This window comes from Cynocephalus volans, chromosome 3, assembly GCF_027409185.1.
Source record: "Cynocephalus volans isolate mCynVol1 chromosome 3, mCynVol1.pri, whole genome shotgun sequence".
In the NCBI taxonomy this organism is placed as follows: domain Eukaryota; kingdom Metazoa; phylum Chordata; class Mammalia; order Dermoptera; family Cynocephalidae; genus Cynocephalus; species Cynocephalus volans.
In genome coordinates this window covers 183,323,033-183,349,211 of record NC_084462.1, presented here as the reverse complement: position 1 = coordinate 183,349,211, position 26,179 = coordinate 183,323,033, and the positions used below count along the sequence as shown (strand labels likewise).

General features: G+C 63.3%; 1 protein-coding gene across 1 annotated transcript in view; it reads right to left on the bottom strand.

Moving 5' to 3' along the window:
• Window positions 1-2,546: 2,546 nt before the first annotated feature.
• The window catches only part of KIF26A (kinesin family member 26A), a 39,057-nt gene continuing 15,424 nt past the window's right edge, over window positions 2,547-26,179 (bottom strand). The window contains exons 4-15 of the mRNA XM_063091299.1: window positions 21,762-21,952; window positions 14,794-14,983; window positions 10,542-10,754; window positions 9,831-9,924; window positions 9,218-9,480; window positions 8,930-9,113; window positions 8,681-8,843; window positions 8,150-8,312; window positions 4,664-7,517; window positions 3,688-3,893; window positions 2,956-3,106; window positions 2,547-2,728 (exon numbers count right to left, since the gene is read on the bottom strand). Of these exons, the coding sequence (XP_062947369.1) occupies window positions 2,547-2,728; window positions 2,956-3,106; window positions 3,688-3,893; window positions 4,664-7,517; window positions 8,150-8,312; window positions 8,681-8,843; window positions 8,930-9,113; window positions 9,218-9,480; window positions 9,831-9,924; window positions 10,542-10,754; window positions 14,794-14,983; window positions 21,762-21,952 (4,854 nt within the window). The remainder of the gene's footprint in view (window positions 2,729-2,955; window positions 3,107-3,687; window positions 3,894-4,663; window positions 7,518-8,149; window positions 8,313-8,680; window positions 8,844-8,929; window positions 9,114-9,217; window positions 9,481-9,830; window positions 9,925-10,541; window positions 10,755-14,793; window positions 14,984-21,761; window positions 21,953-26,179) is intronic.

Genomic DNA, 26,179 nt, shown 5'->3' with positions numbered 1-26,179 from the left:
GTTCCAGCTGGGAGCCAAATCTGGCCTCAAAATAGAAAAGGAGAGCCTGAGGGTGGAGCGGGGAGTCAGGGGCCGCACTGCCTCCCCAGTCGTGTGACCCCGCTCCCAGGGGCTGGAGCCCCAAGTGCCATCTCCAGCGGGGGGTGGGGGCCTGGGTGTGGGTGGCTCTGTGGCCTGACCCACGGGGCCACACAAGGGACCAGGTCTGTCTGGGGAGAACAGTGAGGGTCCAGGCGGGAGGTGCTCTGCACACCGCCAGGTGCTGCCATCTCAGGCCTGCTGTCACATGCTCACCCACTCGCTCCTTCTGCAGCAAGTGCCCCCACCCCGGAGGCCTCATGGAGGGGCCAGCCCTGCACCCATCGGGGCTGCAATGATGACTCAGACCCCGTACCCCCCAGGCCCCGTCGAGGCTGGGAGATAGACAGAGACCACACAAGGCGCACATGCCACCTAGGAGGAGCCCCCATGCCGCCGCTTGCAGCCATGGAGGGGAGTCTCAGACGTAGGGGCTGCTGGAAGGGGCCGAGGTGTGCTGGAGCCCGGAAGGCAGGGAGCGGCACTGGGGGGTGCCTGAGGCCAGCCAAAGCGTGCAAGGGGGAAGAGTGCCCACGTGCAGCCTTCCAAGGCCTGGGGGGGCAGGGGCACCAGCATGGGGACAGAGGAGCAGGTTTGGGGGGAAGCTAATTTGTTCAGCTGGGGACGCACTCACTGTGAGAGGCCCACAGGATCCCAGCGCAGACCAGGAGGCAGCCGAAGCCCTGGCCCAAGGTCACCAGGAGGGCACTCTGCAGGTCAGGTGAGGCAACAGGCCCAGTGAGCTCCAAGGGGCGGGTCTGCCCTGAAGGATCCGTGGAGTTCTGGATCACCAGAGAGCCAGAGTACTGAGGTCAAAACAGAGCCAGGGCCTAGTCCTCCAGGTACAAGCCGGGATCCAAGCCCCCAGGGGAGGGGCTGGCAGTGCTAAGTGTGGGGGCTCTTGCTGACTCTGGGGGTCCTGAGCCTTGATGTGCCTACAGGTGTTTGTCTGCTTGTGTGTCTCCCAGAAAGGCAGGCAGATAGCAAAGGCAGGAGCCCAAATCTCTCCAGAGGGGTGACTGTCACCCTTGCCTTGATTTCCCTAGATGACATGACCAAGTAGGGAGGGCACCAGAAGCCCACCAGCAAAGGCTATTTCCTGCCAGCCTAGCCCCTCACCTGGCTCCCTGCCTGGGGACCCCAAGATCTGGGCAGAGGCAAGAGGTGTCTTGGGGGACTCAGAGAGGAATGGTTCCCTCGCCTGCATGGTGGTCCTGCAGGGGCTGTGGGCAGAGGGTGAGTCCCTGGCACAGCTCCCTGAAGACCTCAGATCCCACAGATGCATTCCTCCAGTGCCCACTGCCCCCCTACTCCAGGGAACTGCAGAGGGCAGCGCCCCTGGGTGGCGAGGGGTCCGGGGCCGCCCAGAGAACTTGGGAGCCACAAGAGCAATCAACGCATCTTTTATTCACAAATAAAAGTTGCAGCAATACATTATCTACACGTTTGTACAAAGGCTCGGACACCCTACAAAATGCACAATGATCAGAAAACATGAACCTGTCATGCAGGGGACGTCACGTACGCCGGCAGGCTCACCCCTCATCGGCATTTGGCAAGAAGCACCTCCCAAGGGCCCCCGCCCTGTCCAGGGTGCCCCTCCCCCAAAAGAGCTGGAGAGAGCCTGGCCTGAAGGACACCTTCTGTAGAAAATCATAAAAACATAGATCATTTGTCTCCAAATTCCTACTGCAAATTCTGCATTTATAGGCAAAATGATAGAAAAATATGAACCTAACAGAACATTTACAAAACCCTATCCCCACATCTTTGTTGACGTTGGTGGTAGTTTGTTTTGTTTTTTGCTTATGGTTTTGGTAAGAATTCCTGCCGTGGAAGAAGGCATCATGTGCCCGTGGCTCAGGCCTTGCTCACTGCCTGTGGGGTCCTCGGGACAGAGCAGGTCCTCCGGGAAGGGAGGGGACTCGAGGTCGGCCATCCCCACCCAGAAGACCTGGCTGGCACAGATCTGTGCTGGGAACTACACACAGACCGCAGGCTCTGCCGAGAGGAAACCCTGCAAAAGAAAAGTCACCCTGAACCCTAAGGACGAGCCCCGTGAGCACAGGTCTGTCCTGCTACACAAAACTGCTTGGCTGTACAGAAGGCGAGATCAGATACAAACGAGCTCTGGCCCGGGCCAGACGGTCACAGCCGCCTCCCGAGCCTCGGCCTGAGCACTGCTGGTGTCTTGAGTCCCTAGCACCAAACGCAAAAAGGAGAAAAGTCCAAGTCAAGGATAAAGGCACTTGCTGTCTGGGTGGCGACAGTCTTCCAGTCTCCCCTGCACCCTCGCCCGCCCGCCGTGTGGCCGGCCCCCTCCCCCACGCTCCTCTGCTCTGAGACCCCCGTCCTGCACAGAACCCCTCTGCATCTTCCTCCTCCAACCCCCTCCACGTCCTCTATCCATCCCACATCCCGTCCTCATGCCCCCTGCGCTACCCCTCCCCTGTATCTGGCGCCCAGCCTCAGACGTCCACCTCCTGTGGCCCCGAGACGGTGGTGGTGGTGGTGATGCTGATGTCGAAGCAGGTGACCATCATGACGTGGGCCTTGCACAGGTTCACACACTGCTCCAGGGCGGCCGTGGCTCGCTCCAGGGCTGTCAGGTACTCGGCTGACTCTGGCTCCAGTTCTGGGTCCACCTCAACTGGGGAGGGGAGGGACAGCAGACGCGGGGGTCAGGCCCGGGGCGGGGGCAGCAGCCTGACTCTCCGAAGGCCCCAGAAAAGGCATCTCGGTCCAGCTGACTCTACCCTCCCAGCTCCCTCAAGGCAGAGGGTCCCGCCACGTGTTACACAGCACACCAGGGGCTCAGTGGGGCGGCTGGCTTGCAGGCGGGAGGAGCGGGGCAGCGGTGGGCGGGGTGGCACTCACACTGCTCCAGCCAGCGGCCGGGCTCCACCATCAGCCGGCCCTGGGTCTCGGCCAGCTCCTTGCACAGGTGGTCGTGCCTGGCCTGCACCTCCCGCAGCCGCTGCTGCCTGCGCTCTGCCAGCCGCAGCTTCGCGCTCACGCACACCGGGCCCTGGGCAGCAGAAGATGGGCAGGGTGGGCTCAGGCGTGGAGGACATGGGCACCCACGGGGTGGGCCATGACCCTCTCTCCAGGGACCCCCAGAACCCCGGCCTTGGTCATGTGCCGCCCCACCCCATGCCGGGCCTGGGCAGGCACACAGTGGGCCCTCCAAGGTGGGCAGGGGTAGGACTCAGGGGTGGGCCCACACCGGGTGCTCCTGGGGCAGCACACAATGCCTGTCAGGGGCGGGTCCAGGAAAGGGTGGGTAGGTATGGCTCTGGGACCCCCCCCACTGGGTAGAATGCCAGGGGACAGCAGCGGTGGCCTCAGGACCTCCTCTAGCCACCCATCCTCTGCCCAAGGGGGTGCTATGGGGAAAAACAGAGGCTTGGGGCTGGGCAGGGCTGGTTCCTACCTTCTCCACATCCTGGGAGGGCTGTGGACAGAGGAAAAGTGAGGTCGGGGGGGTTGCCCACTGCACCCCCCATGGGCCTGGAAGCCCCAATCAGATGGCCTATTCTGCCAGCACAGAGCCAAGCCTCCTGCGTCTGGCTCACAGTGTCCAGCCCCCAGCCCACTGCAGGCCCTGACCTCAGCCGCACCCTCGCGCAGGGGCGGGCGGTGCCTCTGCAGACGCTGCACGTCGTCGATCTCGTACACCTTGATCTCGAAGGGCTCCTTCAGTGAGCCGGCCAGGGGCGGGGGCAGGTCCACCCACTGCCCGGGGAGGCTGGGCTTGCGGCCCAGGGCAGCAGCGTCGGGCAGCGGGGCCGGGATCAGCCGCCGCCGCTGCAGACCTGGAACACAGAGCAGGACGCTGGGAGGAGCCAGGCCAGGGTCCTGACCAGGAGAGCATGGGGGCCCAATCCAGAAGTGCTCAGCTTGGTGCTGGCCAGGACTTTGGCCACCACGCCCCATTTGGGTCAGGCAGGCCCTGTGAGCAAACAGGCAGGGGGTTCGTCCACTGCCCAGGGGGTGCTGCCTCTCGCCCCCCACAACAATCAGACACAGCCACTCCTGCCTCGGAAACAACTCCCCTGACCCCCAGGGCTCTCAGTCCCCTAGGCCATGCCAGCCCCAGTCCCTCTGGCCACTTCTCACCTGAAGCCACACCAGCATGGTCAGCCATCCCTCAGAGGGAGCCCTCCGACGCCCTGCTGGCCACGCTGCTCTCTAACTCATTACCCTCCCTGCTCCATCACCCCAGGACCAGGGGCAGCCCAGACTCTTGAGACAGGCTGCAGGCCCACGCTGGCACCCCCTACCCTACCTGGGCCTTCCGCTATCCCACCCCTGCCTTGGCCTCAGTGGCTCTGTCCCCCCAGGGCATCCCTGGTGGGGGGCTGTCAAACAACTAGGCACTGACCAGGGAGAACACTGGGCCTGGAACCCCAAACCCAAACTGCACACACAAACTGCAGAGGGCCACACACATCGACATGCTGAAAAGCCCCAGGCATGTTTGTGAACTGTTGAGGGCCGTGTGTGTTGGGGACCTGTGAAGGTTGTGCCCATCTGCCGAGCATCTCCGACTGTGAAGGGCTGTGCCCACGGCGCCACCACCCACCTGTGGCCCTCTTCTTGGGGGACTTGAGGCTGCGGGAGCGGGCACCCGGAGAGGCGGCCCCACTCTCGCTGGTGGAGTCGGGGGCGGAGGAGGCGCTGCCGGTGGCCTCGCTGTCGCGCATCATGCTCTCGTAGCCACTGCTGCCACCACTGTGATAGAACAGGGCAGTGCGACCCATCGCCGGCGGGAGCTCTCCGCTCAGCACGCTACTGTTGTCACTGCCGTGGCCGCTGCTATAGCGTTGGGGCCGCCGTGGCGCCGTCACCTTGCTGTAGGGCGAGGGCAGGGCTGGGCCCGAGGGTGGCCGCTCCTCGCCTACATTCACACCACTGTCATTGCCACTGTCCGAGTCAGCTGAGCCCCACGAGGGGCCACCTCTGCCGGGGGCTCCACTCGCCACCAGCTCATTAACGCGGCTGTGGGCAGCCCGGAGTGCCTGCTTGGTGCCCATGATGGTGCCCCGGCCAGCCTTGACCCCAATGCCAGGCCCAGCCCGTGGGGCTGCCCTGGGACCCATCACAGGGCCACCTGGGGTCCTGCCCGCCACAGGGGCCAGCGGCTTCACCGAAGCACCCAGAGCCCGCGACCCGCTGGCTGCAAGACTACGGCCCTTGGCCCCACCAGCTGGGGGCTTGGGGACTCCCACACCCTTGGCTGGGCTTCCCCTACAAGCAGGAGCTGACCCAGGCGTGGGGCTGGCAGGTGGCACACCCAATCTGGGCACAGCCCGGGCCGGCCGCCCAGGGGCCTCCCTGATCTTGCCACTGCCATGCGCCAGGCCCTCATAGCGCTCCAGAGACGCATGGCCGGCAGGACGGTGTGCAGCCTCCACCTTGCAGGCCCGGGCCTTCAGACTGGATGTGGCCCTGGGAACAGAGTGGTCAGCCCGGCTGCTGGGCCTGGCCTCCCCCTCCCCTCGGAAGACAGCAGCAGCCCCGGCCCGGGTCAGGCCCACAGGCTGGGTAGGGGCCAGGCCCGGGCTGTTCTTGTGCTCCAAGCTGGACTTTCGCACAGGTGGGGCTGGAGGGGCCACCCCGCTGGGCCTCAGGAAGAAGCCCCCTTTGGGAGCCACACTGTTCTTGCTGTTCGGGGAGGCCTTCAGGCTGCTGGAGCAGGCTGCTGCTTCAGCCGGGGTGTCTCCACAGGACACAGTGGGAGTGGTCACGCCCAGCGTGGTGGCACCCCTCCGCAGGGGTGGGATCCGGGCCACAGCCTCTGGTCTGCGGGCCACCCTGGATGCCACCTCACAGCCGTCCACCACCCTCTGTGCACAAGCCAGTATCACCTGGGCCTCAGGCAGCCGGGGGGAGCCTGGGGTTGGGCTGGGGACCCTGCAGGCAGAGGCCGCCTGGAGCACATCATGTTCCTCTGCCCGGAGCAGCCACGGGTCCTCACACAGGGCTCTGGCACCCTGCGGACTCTGGCCCGGACAGGTGCAGCCTGCGCGACTGGCCGCCGAGGTAGTCCTGGGTTTCCGGGGCAGGCTGGAGTGGATGGTCTGTGCTGGGGCTGCCACCCACAGGGCCTCAGCCTGGGGCTGCCTGCCAGGTCGGGTCAGGGCTGCAGCTGGGCTGGGACTGTCAGGTCTGCCCTGCTCTGAGAACCCAAGGCTGCCGTCCTCCAGGGAGCTGTCCAGGGCTGGGGGTCCTGGGGGATCAGGCCCCGCCAGGGAATCAGGGCTGAAGGGGGGCTGGGGCAGGGGGCCGCAGCTGTCAGCACTACAGACACTGCCCTCACTGAGCCAGGAGCTGCCGGAGGAGCCACCCAGGCCCTCAGGCCCCTGCGAGGTGTAGGCGTCAAACTCATCGTTGATGCTGCTGATGATGCTGACAGGCCTTGAGCCCGAGGCCAGCGCCTGCAGGGAGCAATCACTGCCGAAGCTGGCCAAGCTGGCGGGACGCCCGGCACTGGCAAGCCCACCCAGAGACAGCTCCTCCACCACTGTGAACACCAGCTCGTCCTCGCCGTTAAGCTCCACAGGCTGCTGCAGGGTCACCGTGGTGGTCAGCAGGCCTCGCTCCAGACGGCAGCCATGAGCAGATGGGTGGGGGCAGGTGACATCTGGGAGCAGTGGGGACTGGCCAGCCTGGCTGCTCATGCCCACAGGGGGTGTCCGTACCACGCTGTCGGTGCCCCCTCCCCCGGGCTCCTCTGGGGCCCTGTGAGCTTCTGGCTGCTGAGGAGGTGGAGGGGCCGGGCTAGGCAGCGGCCTCCTGCCTCCGCCCTCTGTGGCCTTGTCCAGGGCAGACAGCTCAGACCGGGTGCTGCCATCCTCTGTCTGGTCACCCCAGGCGCCGGCCTTGGAGGGCTCAGGGACACCCCGGTAGGTGTCTGGGCCAGGGCTGCCCCGAGGAGTGCTGGCAGCCATCGGGGAGCCCATAGCCCTCCTGGGGGATGCAGCCTCCGGTGGCGAGAGCTTCCTGCTGCCTCGGGCGGGGCTGGCCTGGGCTCCCTTGGTGGCACCCAGGAGTCCTGAGGAGCCCTCACTGCCGTCGATGCACTCCAGCCGCTCCTGCAGCTCTGCAAAGGTGCTGCAGCGGAAGTGGTCGGCGTCACGTGCACCCTGGGAGGGTCGACGGCGGCTCAGGGCGGGGATGATGGGCACGAAGTCAGGCGGGCCCTCGTTGTCTGTGAGCTCATGGTCTGACAGCGCCGCCCCGCCAGGCCCCACGTAGATGACCGTGTCACAGGACTGCTCGCTGCTGGACGAGTAGTCTGGGTCACCGGACAGGCCGGGAGCTGGGCAGTCGGGGTCCAGGGCCACAGTGCGCGGGTGGAAGGGTCGCAGATGCGGGGTACGGCGGGCCCGGCCCTCCTCGCAGGAGCTCTCCCCGCCGGAGGAGCTGGACGCGTACTAGGGGGCGGAAGGGCAGGCCCACGTGAGTGGCCGCACCTCCCCCTGCACCGGTCCTACTCCCACTGCACCTCCTGTTTTCCTGGACCCTCCCCAACTCTCAATGCTGTGGTCCCTGTGCTGAAAAACAATGGCGACATCCACCCACCAAGTCCTGCCAAATTCTGGGAACTAAAAGTCTTAGGCAAAGAACACAGATGACTCTTCTTAGAGACTTAGCACGGAAGACAGCATTAGCCACATCACAGGGAAGGAAAGAGACGCTCAGAAAGACGTGAAAACACGTGCCCGGGGCTGTCTCACCCCAGCACACCCCAAACGCCACCCTCCGGCCCCAGTGAGGGGTGCCCAGGAAGTCCCCTGCTGAATCGGTGTGGCTCTCCCAAGCGCCCCATGGCTGGGGCAGCAGCAGGCAGAGGGACCAGGTGACCACAAGCCCCCCTGCAAGCAGTTCCGATTCTGCCTTGGGCTCAGCCACCCACTCCTTCCAGGCAGGGCCACGTGGGTGCAGCCCCGTGACCCCAGGATGCCCAGGATGTCCGCCCACTGCCCCTCCCCCCACCATGCCCAGCAAGGGCCTGCAGAGGACTCAGGAGCCTGGGGACCCTCAGGCAGGCAAGAGTGGGACCTACCTTGGCCTTCTTCCTGCGCAGGCGGTGGATGCGGGCGGCGAGCTGCACGGTGCTGAGCGTCTCAGCGTGGTGGGCTGGAGCATCTGAGACGTGGGCGATCATGGTGGTGCGGCAGCTGCTGGTGGCCAGGGACTCCCGCAGCAGCATGGTGAGCCTGTGGTCCCTGGAGGCCAAGGAAGGGGCTCAGAGGCCAAGGGTCTAAGGAGGGACCACCAGGCTGGGAGGCTGGGCCAGGGGTGGGCTACAGGCTAGAGGCAGGGAGACAGGCTTCTTGCCAGACCAGGGCCCGTGCCTGGAGCCCCAGGGTCTGGTCTGGCCCCTGCCTCTGTCCATGCACCCTGGGCTCCAGAGTCCACCACCAGCCTGACACGGGGGCCAAGGCAGCCCCCGGGCAGTAAGACCCATCAGGCTTGGAGGAGCTAAGGACTGAGGGGTTCAGGGACCCACAGAAGCACTGGACACACCAGACATGAACTTGGCCGGCTCCCTAGCGGCCACCCCGGCCAGTCCCCACCAGGTGCCCACACTCACCTGTAAGGCACGTGCTTGGCTCCATTGACCAGGGCCAAGATCACACTGCCCAGGGCCGATAGGGACAGACACAGAGGTCCCCCTGCAGCCTCCCCGCCTCTGCCAGGTGCCGCCTCGCAGCTGCCCAGGTCAATGAGGTGCAGGCGGCTGCGGCCTCCGGACACTGAAACAGCAGGACGGGCGTGAGGGCAGGGGAGGGTGCAGCCAGGGCACCAGCCCCACCCCACGGGCTGGAGGCGCGGCACCTACTTCCTCCCTTGCCACACTTCTCCATGCGGTACTGGTAGACGTGCAGCGTGAAGAGCATGTGCGAGCTGCGCCTTGCGTCCTCACTGCAGCCCGCACGGCCGGTGCTGCGGGCAGCCAGGGCCGCGTCCAGGTAGAAGGCCGCCTTCTCCGCCGTGGGCGCCCGCAGCTCGCTCTGGTTCTGGAGCTGCGGGGCAGGCACGGGTGACGTTAGTGGCTCGGGGCCAGTGCGGCCCCCACACCCTATGCTCTCTGCCCCCTGGTTGTGGGGAGATGGTGGTGTTGACACACCTGCGTCCCATACGTGGGGTCCTCCCGCAGGTACACGCCTGGGGACTGCGCATCCTGGAGGCTGCCAGAGGCCACCTCGGCCAGTAGGTCTCGCAGGTTCTGGTCCCGGCCACACACTTCCACGGCCGAGACACGGACGGAGAAGCGGGTGCCCATCCTCTCCTTGCGCTCATCGATGAGCCTGAAGAGCCAGGAGATGGCGCAGGGCACGATGCCCAGGCTCTGGGGCGAGCTGTCCTTCCCAATCATGGTGTACGACTTGCCTGGGGGCCACGCAGGCGGTCAGGGCCCACCCCACAGCCCACAAGACAAGCCCTCAGAGCTGAGCCAGGCCCAGGAACCGACTCTCCAGCCCTGCCCAGAGTCGTCAGGGCCAACTTGGGGCCATCAAGACCTCGGGGACCTCCTCTGATGCATTCCAGGGCCTCTGCCTTCTAGCTCTGCAGGGCTTTGGCTTCCGTCCCACGAGCCCCTCACCCCACTGCCCACCCATTGCCCATACAGAGAAGCATCTTCCTCCCCGACCCAGAGCCAGGCCCAGTGACTGCAGCAACGATAATAGTGGTGGGCTGGTGGGCGGTGAACAGAATTCATCTGGGGGGGGGGGGCTTACCAAGGCTCATGTGGCCAAAGGAGAAAATGCAGCCATCGGCCCCACTGACCACAGACTGGAGCACATCAGCCACGGCCCCCGAGCAGACTTCAGCCTGAGGGAAGGGCACAGAGAATCAGGCAGGTGACAGGGCCAAGGCCTGGCGGTCAGCCCACAGGGTGTCTGCGCTGGCACACACAGGACATCAAAGAGCTCTCCCACGTGCATGCAGAAAGCATGAACACGCAAGAACAGGACACAGAATGCATGTAGCACACGCAGGATGTACTGGCCAGACACATGCACATACATGCATATTTCATAAAACACAGAAGTCCCACTGCCAATGTGGGCCCCCGCCCAGGACAGACCACGATGCACTCAGAGACACACGTGTGGTCACATGGCATACAGTGCATATGAGGGAGCAGCGGGTGCCCCGACATCCAGCGTAAAACACAGGGCTGCCCAGAAAGCTGCCAAGGAGGGTGAGCTCCAAAAAACCAGTATTTCCCCGGGGACTCGGTCAGTAGAACCGGGACAGGAACTGAGTGGAGACCCCACAAGGGCACTGACCAGGAAGGCCGATGAGGTGGACTCAGCAGGCGCTGGGCCAGCCGGGCCCCACTCTCTGCTCCTTCTCTCCCCTCACTTCACACAGAGAATGACCCCATCATCCTGAGCCAGCAGTGCAGCCCCCCAGGTCCCCAGGAGGTCCACCCAAGGCAATACCTGCTCAGAGTCCTGGGGGAAGACGGCGTCGAAGGCAAACATCTTGGGGACTGCAGCGGTGGCAGCGCGCCGGAGGCCTGTGCTGCCCGGAGGCCCGGCAGCCGGATCGTACAGGGTCACCTGCTTCTTCCGAGGGTCCACCTTCAGGAAGGACGTGGACTCGGCCGAGCGTTGGGCCCCCTGAGCCGGCCAGATCCGCAGCATGACCTTCACCTGGGAGGAGGGCGGGCGCAGGCGTCTGAGCAGCCGCCCACCACCCAGCTGGCCGCTAATGACAGGGCAGGAGGGGCCCCGCGCGAGTCCAGACAGCGGCCCGGGCCTCGGCACGGGCATCCCACACCGCAGGAATGTGCTGCCCGCGCCCCGCTCCAGGCCCGAGCGGATCTCGTCTGAAGTCAGCGGGGCAGGGAGAAAGTGAAGCCCAGGGAGGGCGAGGCGGGCAGGGTGCGCAGCCGCCGGCCCGAGTGGGGAGGTGGGGCACGGAGCGGGACACAGGGAACGGGGACAGCAGGCCCCAGAGGCCTCGGCGGGCGGAGGGTCGCTCAGGCGCACAGCCCCTCCCCTCCTGGACTTCGCTTCCCCCAGGAGCCCCTCCCCCCAGCACCCAGCAGCCCCAGGCCAGGCCCAAGCCCTTCAGAGCCCTGCAGAGTGTCCTCCCTAGGGAGGTGGCGGGAGGTCTGTGGGACCGAGGGTGCACCAGGGCACAGCGGTGGAGGGCCTGAGGCCTGGTGATGCCCTGGGGGAGGACCCAGAGCCAGCTCCGGAAGCCAAACTCAAAATCCCATGAATGAGCAGAACTCGGGTCAACAGAAAGCCAGAGGAAATCCTATTAGAATGACAAACTGGGAAGGGAAATAAAATGAGAACCCATTGGAGAAAAGATGTGAATGCTGAAATCCTCTGGCCTCTCCAGCCCTCGGTGGGGGCTGGGGTCACTGAGGATGGGGCTGAGATGGGGAAGAGGAGGGGACAAAGGAGTGGGCGGGACAATGGTGGGCCTGGGCTCCCACGGCCCCAGCTCACGGCACAATCAATGGTGTGTCTCCAAAGCGCAAAAACGTGCCCCCATGCATGCGCCGGCCTCTGGGAAAACCCGAACCAGCAGCCCTCGCACCCTCCGAGGAAACAGCCGGCTCAGCCCAGAGCAAGCGACACTGAAGACACCCCCAAACCTGGGCAGAGAACGGACACCCCAGACAGGAGCATCTCTGCAGCACCCCAGGGGGCTTGGGCGGGATCTGACTCACAGGCGCTATTGACACATGAGCCCCCTGAATTAGGGGCTCTGTTTTCTGTTGGACACACCGTCCACTCTCTGATGAAAACTCTGATTTCTCCACCACAGTGAAAATCAAATTACCCGAGACTCATTTCAGAGCCAATATTTTTCATGGATTTAATGGTAAGTGACAGATACACAACGCCCGCAAAATTGGTTCACCCTGGGCAGTTCACCCAGGCGCCATCTCCTCGCCTTCGGCACGTGGCAGACGGGTCCCCAAGCCGCTGTGTGGCCCGGAGCGCCCGTCCTGGGGGAGCGCGTGCAGAAACACTTCCCTATCGCCCCTCTCAGAACCTGGGCTGCATTAGGCGAGAATCGATTCTTTTAGTCCCTGACGATGTGAACAAAACTATTTCATTTCCAAGCGCCGCCGCAAAGCAGACGAAAATGTGCACTTTCCGGTAATTTTTGGCAATTCTTTTCCAGCGTGAACTCCTCGCCACTTCAGGAGCCAAATGAGTTCTGCAGGTTTGGGAGAATTCCTAGAGGGAAGGAGCGGCCTGGGAAAGCCTACGATTCGGCTCTCCCTGAGTGATGGCCGCCCTCTCAAGCAGCGACATTAATCCCTGTGTCCAGACGCACAGCCAGGCAGGGAGGGCGGTCACCACCTCCCCGGGGAGCAGACAGAGCAGGCCAGAGTGGGGGCATCGGCCGTCCAGCCTGCCCCATGCTGCCCCGTCCCATTGTCTGCCGAGAGAACCCTGTCATTACTGCAGGGAAATGACAGGGTCTCTGCCGAAGACAAGCACACCAAGCCTCTCCCCCGAATGTTCAGATACTACAAAGCCCCGCTGAATAGCTGCCGGGTATGGGAAAAACACATTTTACATAAAAAAGGGCTTTCAGCTCCCAAGAGGTGGCCCAGGCGGACGAGGGGGAGGGGCGCGCCACTCGGCACTCAGCGAGAAAGGGATGTCTTTTTTAATACCACAATATGATGAATTATCTTAAGTAGCACATTAATGTCAGAAATTGAATGTAATCTAACTTCTTTTCTGCGACGATATTAAACGCCTTTCAGGCGGCATTTCTGACTATGTGACATTAGTGCTAATAATGTACAGGGCACCCGGGAGGGGGTGGGGGTAGCAGGCAGTGGCCAAGGTCTCCTTGTCTCTAGGGAAGTGCTGGGTGGTCCTGGCACGGGGCGAGGGTGTGTCTGCCACAGAGAGAAGGGAGGAACCTCCCCCCACCCAAAATGGTGGAGCCTGCTGGCCCCGAAGTAACATGGCCCCAGGAAGAACCAGGGCAGCTCCGACCTCATAAAGGAGCCGCTCACCCTATCCTCGGCCCCCACCCCACCCTGTCTGCTGATGCCCTGTCGGGGGCGGGAGTGGGGTCGGGGGTGGCACTGAGGGTGGAGAGGAGACAGTGCAGGTACTGGGGGCAGCAGACTTTGTCTTCCCTTTGTCCCCCCGCGTTTCCGGGCACGGGGATAGGCAGGGCCACTGTCACCCCAGCAGACATCCCAAGACAGGCAGGTGCTGGAGCTAGTCTCTCAACCTTGCCAGGCAGCAGCAGGGCTGGGGAGACAGGACAGGAGTCAGCCGCTCCAGGACACAGACCTACTCTGACTCGGAGTCGCTGATGCACAGAATGTCCATGTCAGGAGAACGCAAAGACAGCCAACCAACACCCCCACCCACCGCAGGAGTCATGAGCAGGGACCGAGAGCGGAAGGCGACTTGTTCAGATCTACACACTAGAGGGGCAGGCTGGGACGGGGACCCGGAGTCAGGAAGTTCACAAAAGAAACCCCACACTCCCCAGGGCCTGGTTATACCCTCTGGACATGCCTGCCAACCGCCCAGACAGCTCTGGCCACAAGGCTGGTAAGAGCTGTAGGGTCCACCCCCACCTGCCCCCCCCCCCACCCTACAAGCCAACCAGGGCCCCCTGTCCCCTTCAACAGCCACTCCTGGAATCGACCCTCCCTAGAGACCCACTGCTGCCCTGGACCAGCAGCTACCACCAGTTCAGGCCAAGAGGAAGCCACTGGCACGGCTGCCCCAGGGGAAGGAGCTGGTGACGGCTGGGGGGCTTCAAGCCACTGAAATAAGTGCTTCAAGCCACTGAAATAAGTGCCAGGGGAGCAGGAGCCGATGGCCTGTGCCTGTCGGGCCCCTTCCTCTGCAGGGCTGGAGGCGCTGGGCAGTGCCTGGCTGACCACCCAGCCAGGGTGTGCTGGGCAGGGGGAGTCATCCCAACCCCACCGCACTCGGGCACCCAGGAGGGGCCAGCCACAGAGCAGGCAGAGGGTCAGGAAACAGCACCCAGAGTGCACACTCAGGGTGTGGTCCAATCATCACCCCCACCGCCGTGTGGCAGTGGTTCCATCCCTTCAACCAGCACAGAGGGCCACCTGTCGCCACCCGAGCTGGCGGTGCGGCTATTTCTCAGAGCCTCTCAGAGGGTGCAGCTGCAACCCACAGAGTTCCAGGGGGGCCAGGGGCCAGATGGCCTGTCCAGTCACCCAGCAGGCCTCAGTTTCCCCACCTGAAACAAGGCAGGTGAATCAGCCCACCCCACATCCTGCTTTTCCCATGGTGGGCTATGATGAGATCTGCCTAGATACAGTGACTCTGGAGAGCTGAGGGGTCCCACCCCTGCCCCTCCCCACCTCAGGGCAGCGTCCCAGTGGAGACCAGGAAAGGGGGTTACCTGGATCAGACCCCACCATAGTCCCAGGAAGGTCCATGAGCTGTCTGTCCCGCCCCACATGGAGACACATGGCCCCAAGGACTCCCACCCATTCCCCGCAGCCCCAACCCAGCAGTCTCCCAGGTTCCCTGCCAGTAAATGCTCTGGTGGGCTTCAGTCTCCCCATCTGTGCCCTGCTGACCATCCACGACCAACCTGGGAGAAGGAAGTGGGAGCCCTTCCATCTCCCGCACCCCCTCCACATACCTTCTCAGACACCGCTGGCCTCCCCCAACCCCAGGGCCACCCTGATCTCGAGACTGGGTCTACCTTTCCAATGCTGCCGGGGTTGTCCTTGGCCTTGGAGGCGGCCCTGAGCAGGCAGGGGGGCGCTGGGGGTGGCCACAGCTGCAGGACCCCGCTGAAGTCGGTGGGGTAGGTGGAGGTTCCCCGGTTGGCAGGGGCCGGCGGTGGGCAGGGCTTCTTGCGCTTGGAGGCCAGGCTGAGCTTCTGGGCGGCCCTGGAGAGGAGAGGCAGCATGCACTTAGTGGGTACCAGAAGCTGTCCCTGTCACCACACCTGCAACACCTCAGCTGTCCTCCCTAAGACCCCACAGAGGCCACTGCCAGGAGATGCACCCAGAAATGTGGCTCAGGCTGGGGCCACGACCACATCCCCTCCCTGGTGGCTCTGCCCAGCACACGGGCTAGGCCAGGTGACAGATGGCCCAGAGACTGCACACCGCTCTCTGCGCTCCACACTGAACACACCGACTGTCACCATCACCCTTCACCCCTAATCCAGCAGACACAATCGCGGCAGGACAGAGAGAGCTGCTCGGCCCAACTGCCCAGGCTGTGGTCAGCCCTTCACATGTTGACGCAATCTCTTTGGGCCTCAGCTTCTCATTTCTGAAATGGGATGATGTGCCCACTGGAGGTCCTTGTGTGTGGCCCTGATGAGCTGATGCATTCTAAGTACCCAGCACAGTGCCTGCATACAGCGGGAGCTCAATTAACGCTGCTATCATGATTACCATGGCCCCCGGTCCCCAGGCTGGAGTCAGTACTCGCCCCTCCCAGTGCACCAAGGCCCCTGGAACCGTTCTGAGATGCCACCCCTGCCTAGCTGCCTGGCCACCATCGCTCCACTGCCTGAGGCTCCCTCAGCCCTGATAAACAGACCTTCCTCCTACAACCTCACACCCATGCCCCAGAGCACCGCTCTGGGAGCAGGGTGGGAGGACCTGCACCTGCAGCATTCCCAGAGAACTTGCAGAAATGCAGTCTCCTGCAGACCCCAGACCCTCTGGAGGTAGGACTGACACCTGGGTTTTAACACATCCTCGAGGGGATTCTGATGCATGTTTGGTATCCATTGGTGTGGACTCCTGGGGGACCCCAACACACTCACACACACACACACACAATACAAGCACACACACAGAGACACACAATACAAGCACACACATACACACATGTGACACAGGCCACTGCACCCCTGGGCCTCTGGTCACACTGGCCCTGCTGCAGGGGCACGGCCCCACGGTGCTGTTCCTATCTGCTCCCCGGGGTGAGCTTCTCTGTGGCTTCAGCATCCTCCCCATAGGGCCCCCACCGCCGTCCAGCACGGTGACACCAGAGACCCCACAGTGAAGGGTGGGTGCCAGAACAAAATGGTGGCCAAAGACTTGGTGAACGCTGCCCACCAGGCACCCAGGCCACTCCCATCCCAACCTGACCCCAGCGTCATAGCCCTTCTGCAGCCTCAAGCACCCACCCCCCTTCTCCCGAAGGCCCCAGGGCCCGCCAGTCTATCCTGTCCTCCTCAAAACGATCCCAGTGTAGAGGACCTGCACCCGAGGGCAGCAGCCCAGCCTGCGCCAGCCTCCTGCTGCAGTGAGATCTACCACTGGCGCTTTGCTTAACTCTTCTCGTCTTTAATAGGAGTTGTCTTTTAAGAGACCCCAGGGATGGCTTTCCTACTAGTGAGGTGTCATCGTGGAAAATAAAAGTAATCTATGACACATGGCAGAGCCCTCAATAGAGTCGTGGCAGGCAGCGCCTGTGTGCACCCAGACAGGGTGGGCGGGGGGTGCAAGGGTCCCATGAGCTGATCCCAGGGCTGCCCAGGCAGAGCTCTGACAACTCAAGGCACAGGGACCCCTAGGCCTTGGGAACTTGAGTTTTTTGGCCACAGCTGGTGGCAGCAGTGGCATCTGCATCCCAGGGGTCTGGGGCCTTCTGCTCCTAAGACCCTCAGACCTCACAAGGTGGGAGTTGCAAGCGTTTACCCAACAGCTTGCCTGAGCAATGTAAACCTCACAACTGCCCTGCAAGGAGGAGCTCCTCATCCTCCGTTAGCCCAAAGATCCCACAGCCAGTCAGGGGCAGAATGGAAGCCAGCATTGTCACCTGGGTGCCGGTGTCCCTCTGCACAGCGAGAAATCGAGATAAGCAGGGAACTCTGAAAGCGCAGGGGCAGAGGCACCCAAACTGCACTGTGACCCTCCGTGGGGTCCGGGAGACTCGGGCAGGGGTCTTGGGGCCAGAGACGGGCAGGGCTGCATCCCTCCGTCTGGAGCCAGAGGCAGGAGCAGGCCTGCATCTTCTGAGCATCATTGCCCCGGTCTCGGCCTCTCATCCTAGGCACCCCCACGACCACCACCGTGGGTTGCACGGCAGCTTCCACCAGCCGCCCCGTGGGGGGAAGCTGCAGCCTGTCTCGGAGGATGTTAGCATCTAGCAGGCAAGATCGAGACAGGGCAGTCCCAGCCCACCTGCCTGGCACTGCCCCCAGGGCTGGGACTCATCAGAGAGGGCTGCACCATGGGGGGAGGGAGGCCCTGGGACCCTTATGAAGGACAAGGAGTCGCCCTGGACTCATCTCCTCACCTGCAGTGACACCTGTTCCCAAGATTTCAGGAGAGAGCAGCACACAGGGCCGCCCGGGACCAGCCCTTGCTGGAGGGTGTCAGCTCAGCCCTCACGTCAACCAGACCGGTCAGCAGACAGCATGGCGCGCCTCTCCCCGTGCTGGCTCACCACCCACTGCTCCTCCTGCCCTGCCTCCCCCAGGCCCCTCCCTAGGTTGGGTGGGGTCAGGGTACCAGCCAGCTCCGACCTGAGGCTGTGGGAGGCAGGGCATCCTGCACCCACACCCCAAGCCTCACGAAGGACCCAGGACCGATGGGTGAGGTGCTGGGGAGGCGGCAGTGAGATCAAGGCTGGAGCCTCAGGTCTGCAGGGCCAGGACCAAACCAGGGTTTGCCCCGCCAGCCACACGTGAGGCCACAGACAGCTCTGCCTCTCCAGTGGAGGGAGCTGGGGGTCTTCAGCACAGACCTCAGCCACACCAGGGCCACCTGAACAAAGGCGGGGCCAGGCGTCCTAAGAGGTGCCACCAGCCCTGGGAGTCCAGATGGTGACTGGTGAGGTGTCTCCACCCCACAATCTGACCTAACTCAGGCGCCCTGTCCTTCCCCGGCCCATCAGGCCCCTCAGGGGCTGGGAGCCAACAGGCCCGGCCCCAACCCGCCCCAGCCCTCCAGGTGCCTGCTTTTACAGGCTGGCCTCACCAGGCATGACTCAAAGGCACGTCACCGCGTTAACGAGGCACCAGGATGGGCACTTTCTCCTTTGATGAAATCCAGGCCCTCATGAAACTAAGACAAGCTTCCGTCAGCCACGTCAACACCAAATCGGCTGCTGGGCCTCGGCTGGCACGGGCCTTGGGGGTGCTGGGGGCCAGGCCTGCCCTCAAGACTCCTTGCATTTCTGAGTAGTGGGGGTGAGAGACCAGGGACAGGAGGTAATGCTGGGCCTCACCAAGGCTAAGAGAAGACCCAGTGCCAGGCTCAGGCCCAGAAGGCCACTGTGTGGTCGGGGAGTGGCAGACCCGTGGGGGGACCTGCAGGGGGTGTGTGGGCAAGTCTGAGCAGTTTGGCTCTGAAGAGAAGCCTCAGAAAAGCAGGAACTTCACCAGCATCCATAGCCCTCCCCATCCTCAGAGGACCTCTCCTCCAGGAAGCCTGCCCTGATGGCTCGAGCTGGGCCCCCCAACCCCTGTGCTTCCTGCTACTACAGGAACCACCCCCTGCCTCTGGACACCAGTTTACAAGGCTGTGTCCCCACCAGGCGGGGCTCCGAGGGCAGACATTCACCAAGCCCATGCCTGGCTCACAGGGGAAGCTCAGGACACGCCTGTAGGTGGCTGGGTGGGTGAGCAGGCCCTTGGGACGACCTTCTGGGCCATGAGACATCCGACTGCAATCCCAGAGCCTCTCTCGCGCTCCGCCGCCCTGGCCATCAATTCATGTAAACAGAAAGGGAAATATCTTGCCTCCTTACAGAGAGAAATCACTTCTAAACAAGAAGATAATCTCACAGGCAGTTGGCCTTGATGGCGAGGCTTGTAATTACCCCGAGGAGACACACGGGTCTATTCCAACATATCGGGGGGTCAGTAACAGCCAACCAGAGCTTCCCAACTGGGCCGTGGTGAGACTGGTGGACCACCCCAGGGGAGGGGGGCTGCCACCTGAAGAATCTGCCCCATCAGGAAACCAGGCATCAGGAGCTGGGTCCTGCAGAGCTGCTAAGGGGGCCCTAGACCCCAGCAGGAGCCAGCCAGCACCCAAGGCCAGGGACCAAGGTATCAGCAGCCAGAACCTTCCACACCACCTGTAGGCCACAAGGCAGGTGAGGGACACCTCTTCAGAGAGTCCCATCTGCCCAGAGTCCCTCTCCGGAGCCTCTGGACAGTGACCACCCTGGTTCTGCACCTCTGCTGGGTGCCAGTCTGATGATTCCAGGAGACCGGGCATCCAGGCAGACACCAGGGGGCTCCACTGAGGCTGCAATGGGGGTTGGGGGGAGGCGTTGGGGACCTGTGAGTGCAGTATGGTATCCCCACACTCAAAGGAGACCCCACCACACCCCCTACCCTGAGCCTGCCAGGGAGACACCTCCCCCAGTGGGTCTTCCCAAAAGATCTAGATTTAGGGGTCCAGGAGGTGACCCCTCTTGGTGGACTCTGGGCAAGCCCCTTCCCCACTCTGAGCCACAGCCCCCTGCCCACAAAACTAGGGAGTGGACGCAGTCTTTGACCTCACCCCTGATGGTCAAGGGTGCTGCAGCCCCGCAGAGCAGGCCCCCACTACCAACTGCAGTCCAAGTCAGGCACCGGCGAGCTGGGCCCGCCTGCCAGCACTATCGCCTGCTAGGACACCCACCCCGAACCTGACCCATGACCCGCCACCTGCCAGGAGCCCTCGGGCAGCCACTACGATTCAGGGCGTCTAACAGGCTGGAAGTAATGGCAGCCGGCAGCGCCACCCCGCCCCTCGGGAAACCTGCCTCCCGCCATCCCCAGCCCAATACACTCGTTTCTATGGTAACTTCCCAAGGTCAGCAGGCAGCCCTGGCAGAAGCAGCACCAGCCTCGGCTCCAGCTTCGAGACAAAAGGCAGCCTGCACCGCCCTGCCGGCTGGGGCCACTAACGAGCCAGCATGGAGGCCAGCACCCCCTGCACTTCCCAGTGACAGGAACCCTCCTCAGGCTCCAGGGGGCCCACCGTCAGGGCGGAGGGGAGGCCCCCAGAACTCGGGACCATTGGGGCTGTTCTCTCTTCACAGAAAGTCTCAGCATTTCAAATCCTCCCACCAAGAACAACCCGAGAGTGTGACCACGTGGCTGCCACCAAACCTGGTGGCAGAGGAACTTTAAATCAGGAGGAAGAGGGGTCAAGAAGCTGGCAGCTGCACAGGTCTGTCCCTCTCATCCCCTTCCCCAGGTGCCACCCTGACTGCTGGCTGGCCCACAAGGGGCTCCATAGCAGGCGGGGCAGGACCCCACCCACCCCCACCCAGAGGGTCCCAGCCGGGCTCTCAGCGCCTAATTGGGGTGGCAGCTGAGGCCACATCAGTGACGTGCAGCGGCCCCCACTGTGCTCCAGAGCAGCGGTGTGCTCATCAGCCCAGCACGAGACAAGGCCCTAATCATATGCCCTGTCACTCCCCAATCAGGCCATGCGGTCCCTCCGGACCAGCGCTGATAAGGAGCCCTCCTTGCTGGCTGCCCAGGCGTGATTCATGGACAAGCTTATCAGCACCCACACCGGGCTGCTAATGGGACAGTGACCCGAGGCTGGGCCTGCCATTACCGCTCATTACCGAGATTATATCCTGTAATCCGCATCCCTCACACCACCAGGAGGGGAGGACGATGCTCGGCCTCGGGTCTGCTGGGAGGGCTGAGGTCGAGGACTGCTCTCCCCAGCTGGGGGTGCAGGAAAAGAACCTCTGCTCCTACACACCTACTCCCACCTCCCCACCTTTGCTCACGACGCTGCCTCTGCCTAATCTGCCACATCCACACCGGTGTCATCCCAAGGGTCTGTGGTCCCTACAGGACCTTGGGCCATGCACTCAGAACACAGAGAAAGTAAACCATGGGCCCCAGGAATCCCCAGCACCCAGAGGTCCAGGCCTGGGGCAAGGACCTACGTGACATCAGGCATGGTCATGCTGACGTGGGATGCTGCTGGTGGCTCTGGATCTACCAACCACGAGCCCAGCTAGTGCTGTGGAATGTACACAGCCTCCTGTGGAGAGGGTAGGTGGCAGGTGGGGTCTGGGTGCAGCCCACCCTCCAGGACACCCTCCCTGATTCACACCACCTCCTCCACTGCCCAGGAACACTTCCTCCAACCCCTGCTGCCCCCGGGACCCATCCCTGCCCCTGTGCTCCCTGTCTGCAGGGGCCCAAAGGCCAAGCTTTGTCTCTGCAGCCACAGGATGTCCACGGCTGGGCCCCCTCACTCTGAGCCAGCCCCATTCTCGGTGCTTCAGAGACATTATCTTGCTGCCCCTTACAGCGACTCCATGAAAAAGAGCCCCATCTGACAGATGGGGAAACTGAGGCATAGAGGGGTTATGTGACTTGCCCAAGACTGCACAGCTTGGAAGGGGTAGAGACCAAGCCCCAACCCAGGCAGGTCCCTGCACCTCGTCACACAGCCTCTCCTTGGCAACGTCCCCCCACCTCCTGGTGAGAAGCCCCCACTTGACACTTCCCATCCTTGTATGGGGGCCCTGGGAGAACAGCCCTCAGCCGAGAGCTGCTCAGCCCTGCAAGAGCATCAGTCCTCCCAGGAATGCCCCTCTGGCCACCAGGGGCCAGGAGCCAAGGTCCCCTCGGTGCCCCCCACCCAAGGCCAGGAGCCAAGCTCCTCTCGTCCCCCATCCACACGCTGTCCTTGTCTGAGCTGCGGCCTGATAAGGCCCAGGAGGACGTACCTTATGAAGAAGGAGGCTGCAGCAGACGAGCCTGTGGGGACCCCCGCTGAGGAGCCTGGGGCTGGGGTGACCAGGGCAGATGTGCAGGCCCCACCACGGCCCCACGCCTTTGACACAACACCAGGGCCCACCGTGGGAGGGCCATCTCGGACCGTGTCTGCCACCGCCACAGCAGCCACTGCCGCCTCGGCCTAGAGGGAAAGACAGAGTCCATGTGAGGAACCCACAGGTGGGCAGAGAGACGCCCACTACCCCCAGGCACCGGGGAGCTGGAAAGATGGGCCTGAGCATGCCACAGCCCCAGTTCGCTCCCTGGGACGCCAGCACTCACAGGACCCTGCTGGTGTGGCTAGGGCAGCCCCAGAAACCAGGCTGGGAGACTGAAGCCCAGAGGGGGGGCCCATGACAAGGCACAAAGACCCACGTCCCCAGGCCCACGTCCCTCGGCAGGGCTCCATCAAGGCAGAGGAGGATGAGGACAGCCACCCAGGGGCCTGACCTTCCAGCTCCTTCCCCACCCCAGTCCAGAAATGCAGTGACCACCATGGTCAGGACGGATGGACAGGACCCCCACACCCCTCTAACCCCCAAGCCATCTGGGAGCACCGAGAGATGTGATTAGAAAAGAAACCACAGTAAATATTTGGCACGAGTGCTAATTGCCCCACGTATGATAACGTATGATGTTCCCATCATCTGAAATACTACTTTGGCATTTCCAGCTAATTAGCTAAAATAAATTCCAGAAAGGGAGACAGCCTCATAATGAAGCAGAAATGTAGTTAAATGTTCCCCAGGACGGGCTCCCGCAAACTCGAGGTCTGGCCTCTATATCATGTTTATGTGCACGTGTCAGGCCCCAGACCCCTGGCTGGGCCTGGCCTTGCGTGGGCTGCGGGCACACAGCCCCTGGCAGGGTGGGGAAGGCAGCCTGCCTCGGTCCAGCCACCTTCCCCAAGGGCCACTGCCTCAGCCCTTGAAGGCCCCCTGGGCACCATGGCTGGTCACTGCCGTGGCACCTTCTGTTTTCCAGGCCAGCAGAGGACTAGGATCTCCATGCTGAGAGGACATGGGCTAGGCCAGTGATCCTGGGGTGAGGATCCCAGGATGGCAGCCATGTTCTGAAGGCCCCCTGTCCTCGGGGTCTCCCGTGTGACACAGGCCAGAGGCCAGGCATGGCACTTCAACAGAACAAGCCACCATGGGCCCTGCCCAACCCATGGCCAGCACCCGCATCCCAACCCCTCTGAGACATGGGTCAGAACCAAGTCTACAAAAGGAAGTTCACAGAGACCCCAAGCCTTAGGCTGGATGGGAGCCAAACGCCCTCCCGGCCCCCGGGGTGCAGTGCTCCCCCAGGCCTGAGAGGCAGGTCAGTAGCAGAAAAGGACAGGCCTGGAACTGGGAACAGAAGGGCGAACCCGGAACGTCTCAGCAGGCATCGTGCCAGCACACCACACCCCAGCCCTCCTTCTCGAAGTCACGCCCTCACCGCAAATGCGAATTCCTTTTTTACCACTTAACGTTTCTGTTCCCCATGAAAGATCTAAACTCCTGTGCTGAGCAGAGCGGCATAGGAAAGAATTAATTTTAAAGGTACCATATTGACCACCAGGGCCTGAGCTGGATTCCGCAGAGCCCCCACTGGGCACCCTGAGCAGCAGGGCCAGAGTTCCTGGGGGGTCCAGAGCAGGGGCACACCTCCCGCTGCCCACCTGGTACCCACAGTCAGCTCTGACCAGCCTCTGTCATGGCACTGACTCCCACAGGACGCAGGGGCCTGAGTCTGGAAAGGGTCCCGGGTGGACAGAATGGCTGCACCAGGCCCCACAGGGCCCCTCCTCTGCTCCCATGGGCCCAGCCATCCCACGGGCCCAGCCATCTGATGGGGACAGCCACCCCACGGGCCCAGCCACCCCATGGGGACAGCCACCCCACGGGCCCAGCCACCCCATGGGGACAGCCACCTCACGGGCCCAGCCATCCCATGGGGACAGGCACCCCACGGGTCCAGCCACCCCATGGCCTCGGTGGCACCTCGGCCTACAGCCCTCAACATGCGTGCCCGTGCCGGCCGGGCCTCCGCACTATCCTGTCTCGGGGGACCCACAAGTTGCCGTGACATGGCTCCGTCCACTGGGACGGCTACTGCCAATTCCTGCCAGAAGCAGAGCCCGGGCATGCCAAAAGAAACCGCCTGGCAAAGCAAGAGCCGGAGGGCGGGCGGGCAGGGTGTGAGGGAAGACCAGGACACGGGGGACGATGGGGGCCCAACAGAAAGCTGACGAGGCACCCGGCAGCCACGAGAGGAGAAGCAGGACAGAGCGCAGCGGCGGCCGCCCGCCGGCGGGGCCGGGTCTGTGCGGGCGCGGGCCTCAGCGGGGTCTCCTGGGCATGGGGCCAGCGTCCCCAAGAGCGCCCGCCCACCTCCGGGAACTGGGGTCTTGTGGAACACAGTTTAGGAAGTGCCCGACCAACCCCTTTCTTAGGAGCTCTCCAGGCCCAAGCTCTGTCTGCAAGACCCTGGCACATGAAGGGCAGCGTCTGCCAGTCCCCACAGGTAAACCCTCATGGGTGCTGTTTTGTGGCAAAAGCTGGGGGGAGAAAGGCAAGGGAGGTGCAGCCAGGGTCCCAGGGCTGAGCCTGCAGACGCCGGTCCCACCCTCACCTGTGCAGGGCACACTCGGTGCACGTGTGTGGGCTCCGGAGCTGCAGGGGGCGGGCGGGTTTGAAGCTCGGGCCCATCACCCAGAGGGCTCCAGGGCCTAGAGAGCCCGGAGTGAGGACAGTCCTCCCACTACAGGGGCCTCGTCCCACCCCCACATCACAGAGGCAACCTTGCTACAGCCTCACATAGAAGAGGGGACCATCTCGTCCAATCTCTGCTTCACAGGCAGGTACACTGAGGCCTGCGTGGGGCATCACTAGAGAGCCAGGCCGGAGCCCAGCCAAAGCTCCAGTCTCCAGTGTCCAGCCACGCCCCTGGGGATAGGCGGGCACCCACCAGGGTCCCCTGCAGGGCTCGCAGTGGGAGGAGTCACACAGGCTGGCACGGGGGGGGGTGGGCAGCAGGAGACCGCAAACCAGTGCCACCCAACTGTCACTGACGGAGGGAAACCCTGGCTCCTCGGGGCCTCTGCTGAGAGGACCTCACCTCCCCTCCAAAGGCCAGCAGATGGCGCCTCCTCCACGAAGCCCTCCACCCTCCCCAGCAGGTCAGGCATCTCCCACCCCAGCCCCCGGGGCCTCCTCCCAGGACCACAGCCAGGGCCCCACCTGTGTCCAGAGGACTTGGGGAGGTTTGCACAGGCTTCCCGGCCCCAAACCAAAGCAGCAGCACAGCGCACCTTCCACACTCAGTCGCGCCCATGGCTGCCCCAGCCTGTGTCCACTTCCAGTCCCCTCCCTCACTGCCCACTGTTTGCTGCCCCTCTGCAGGTGTCTTCTGTGTCGCTTCTAACCTACTGTGGGGTCAGGAGGCCACGGCCTTGGCCTTGTGGCATCTGGGTGTAAAATGAGCACAGGTCTGACCCAGAGGCCTGGGAAGACAGGCCGGGGTTCGCAGCACGTCCCAGGCCCCGCCAGCCCCGTGGAGCAGGATGGGGCAGGGGAGCTGGGGTGGCCCCCATGGCCGCAGAGCTGCCTCTACCTGACAATCTGGAAAGAACAGCCAGACAGTCCTGCTGGGCAGTTCGCACAGCCCAAAGTGTCTCCGGACACTCAAGATGTGGACTGATCCAGAAAGGGCCACGCTCTGTGCTCGTGGATGCTAGAAATGAGCTGGCCCAGGCTGCTCCACTCAAACACAGGGCTCTCCAGGACAGCCACGCTCATGGCAGGTCCCCAGCAGAGCACCCGGAGGGCTCCCAGCCACAGCATTCAGAATGTGCTGGGGCCTGCCTGTGGCTCTGGAGGGCCCTTGGAGCCCTGGGTCACACGCCTCCCCCTCCAAGGACCAGCCCTTCCAGCCAGGCCCGGGCACCCCTCTCCTCCAGCACCCCTGGCCGAGCCTCAGCCCAGATGAAAGTGCTCCCCAGCTGAGCCCAGACCCTCCTCTCCATGTCCGAGAACAGAGGGGGCCACGGTCCACCCCAGTCCACCAGCCACTCCAAGATTGATGTTCACCGTGAAACAATCTCGCTCAGCCCAGGGTGGCTGGTGGCCTGTGGCAGAGATTCACAGCGCGTCTCTCCAGAAGTATTTGATTCTAGAATCCAGCAGGCGCTGTGTTAACATTCCAGGGATACCTCCAGTGATCAATACCCTGGTTCAGGGCAAATTACTTCATCTGAGTCCTCGAGCTCTATTTATGGTTCTAATAATCTCCCTAGTGATCACCAGGACTGTTGTCTAATTATAAATCCATTCCCGCCCACCCTGAACACAATCAACACACACATACAGCGGGGAGAGGGAGC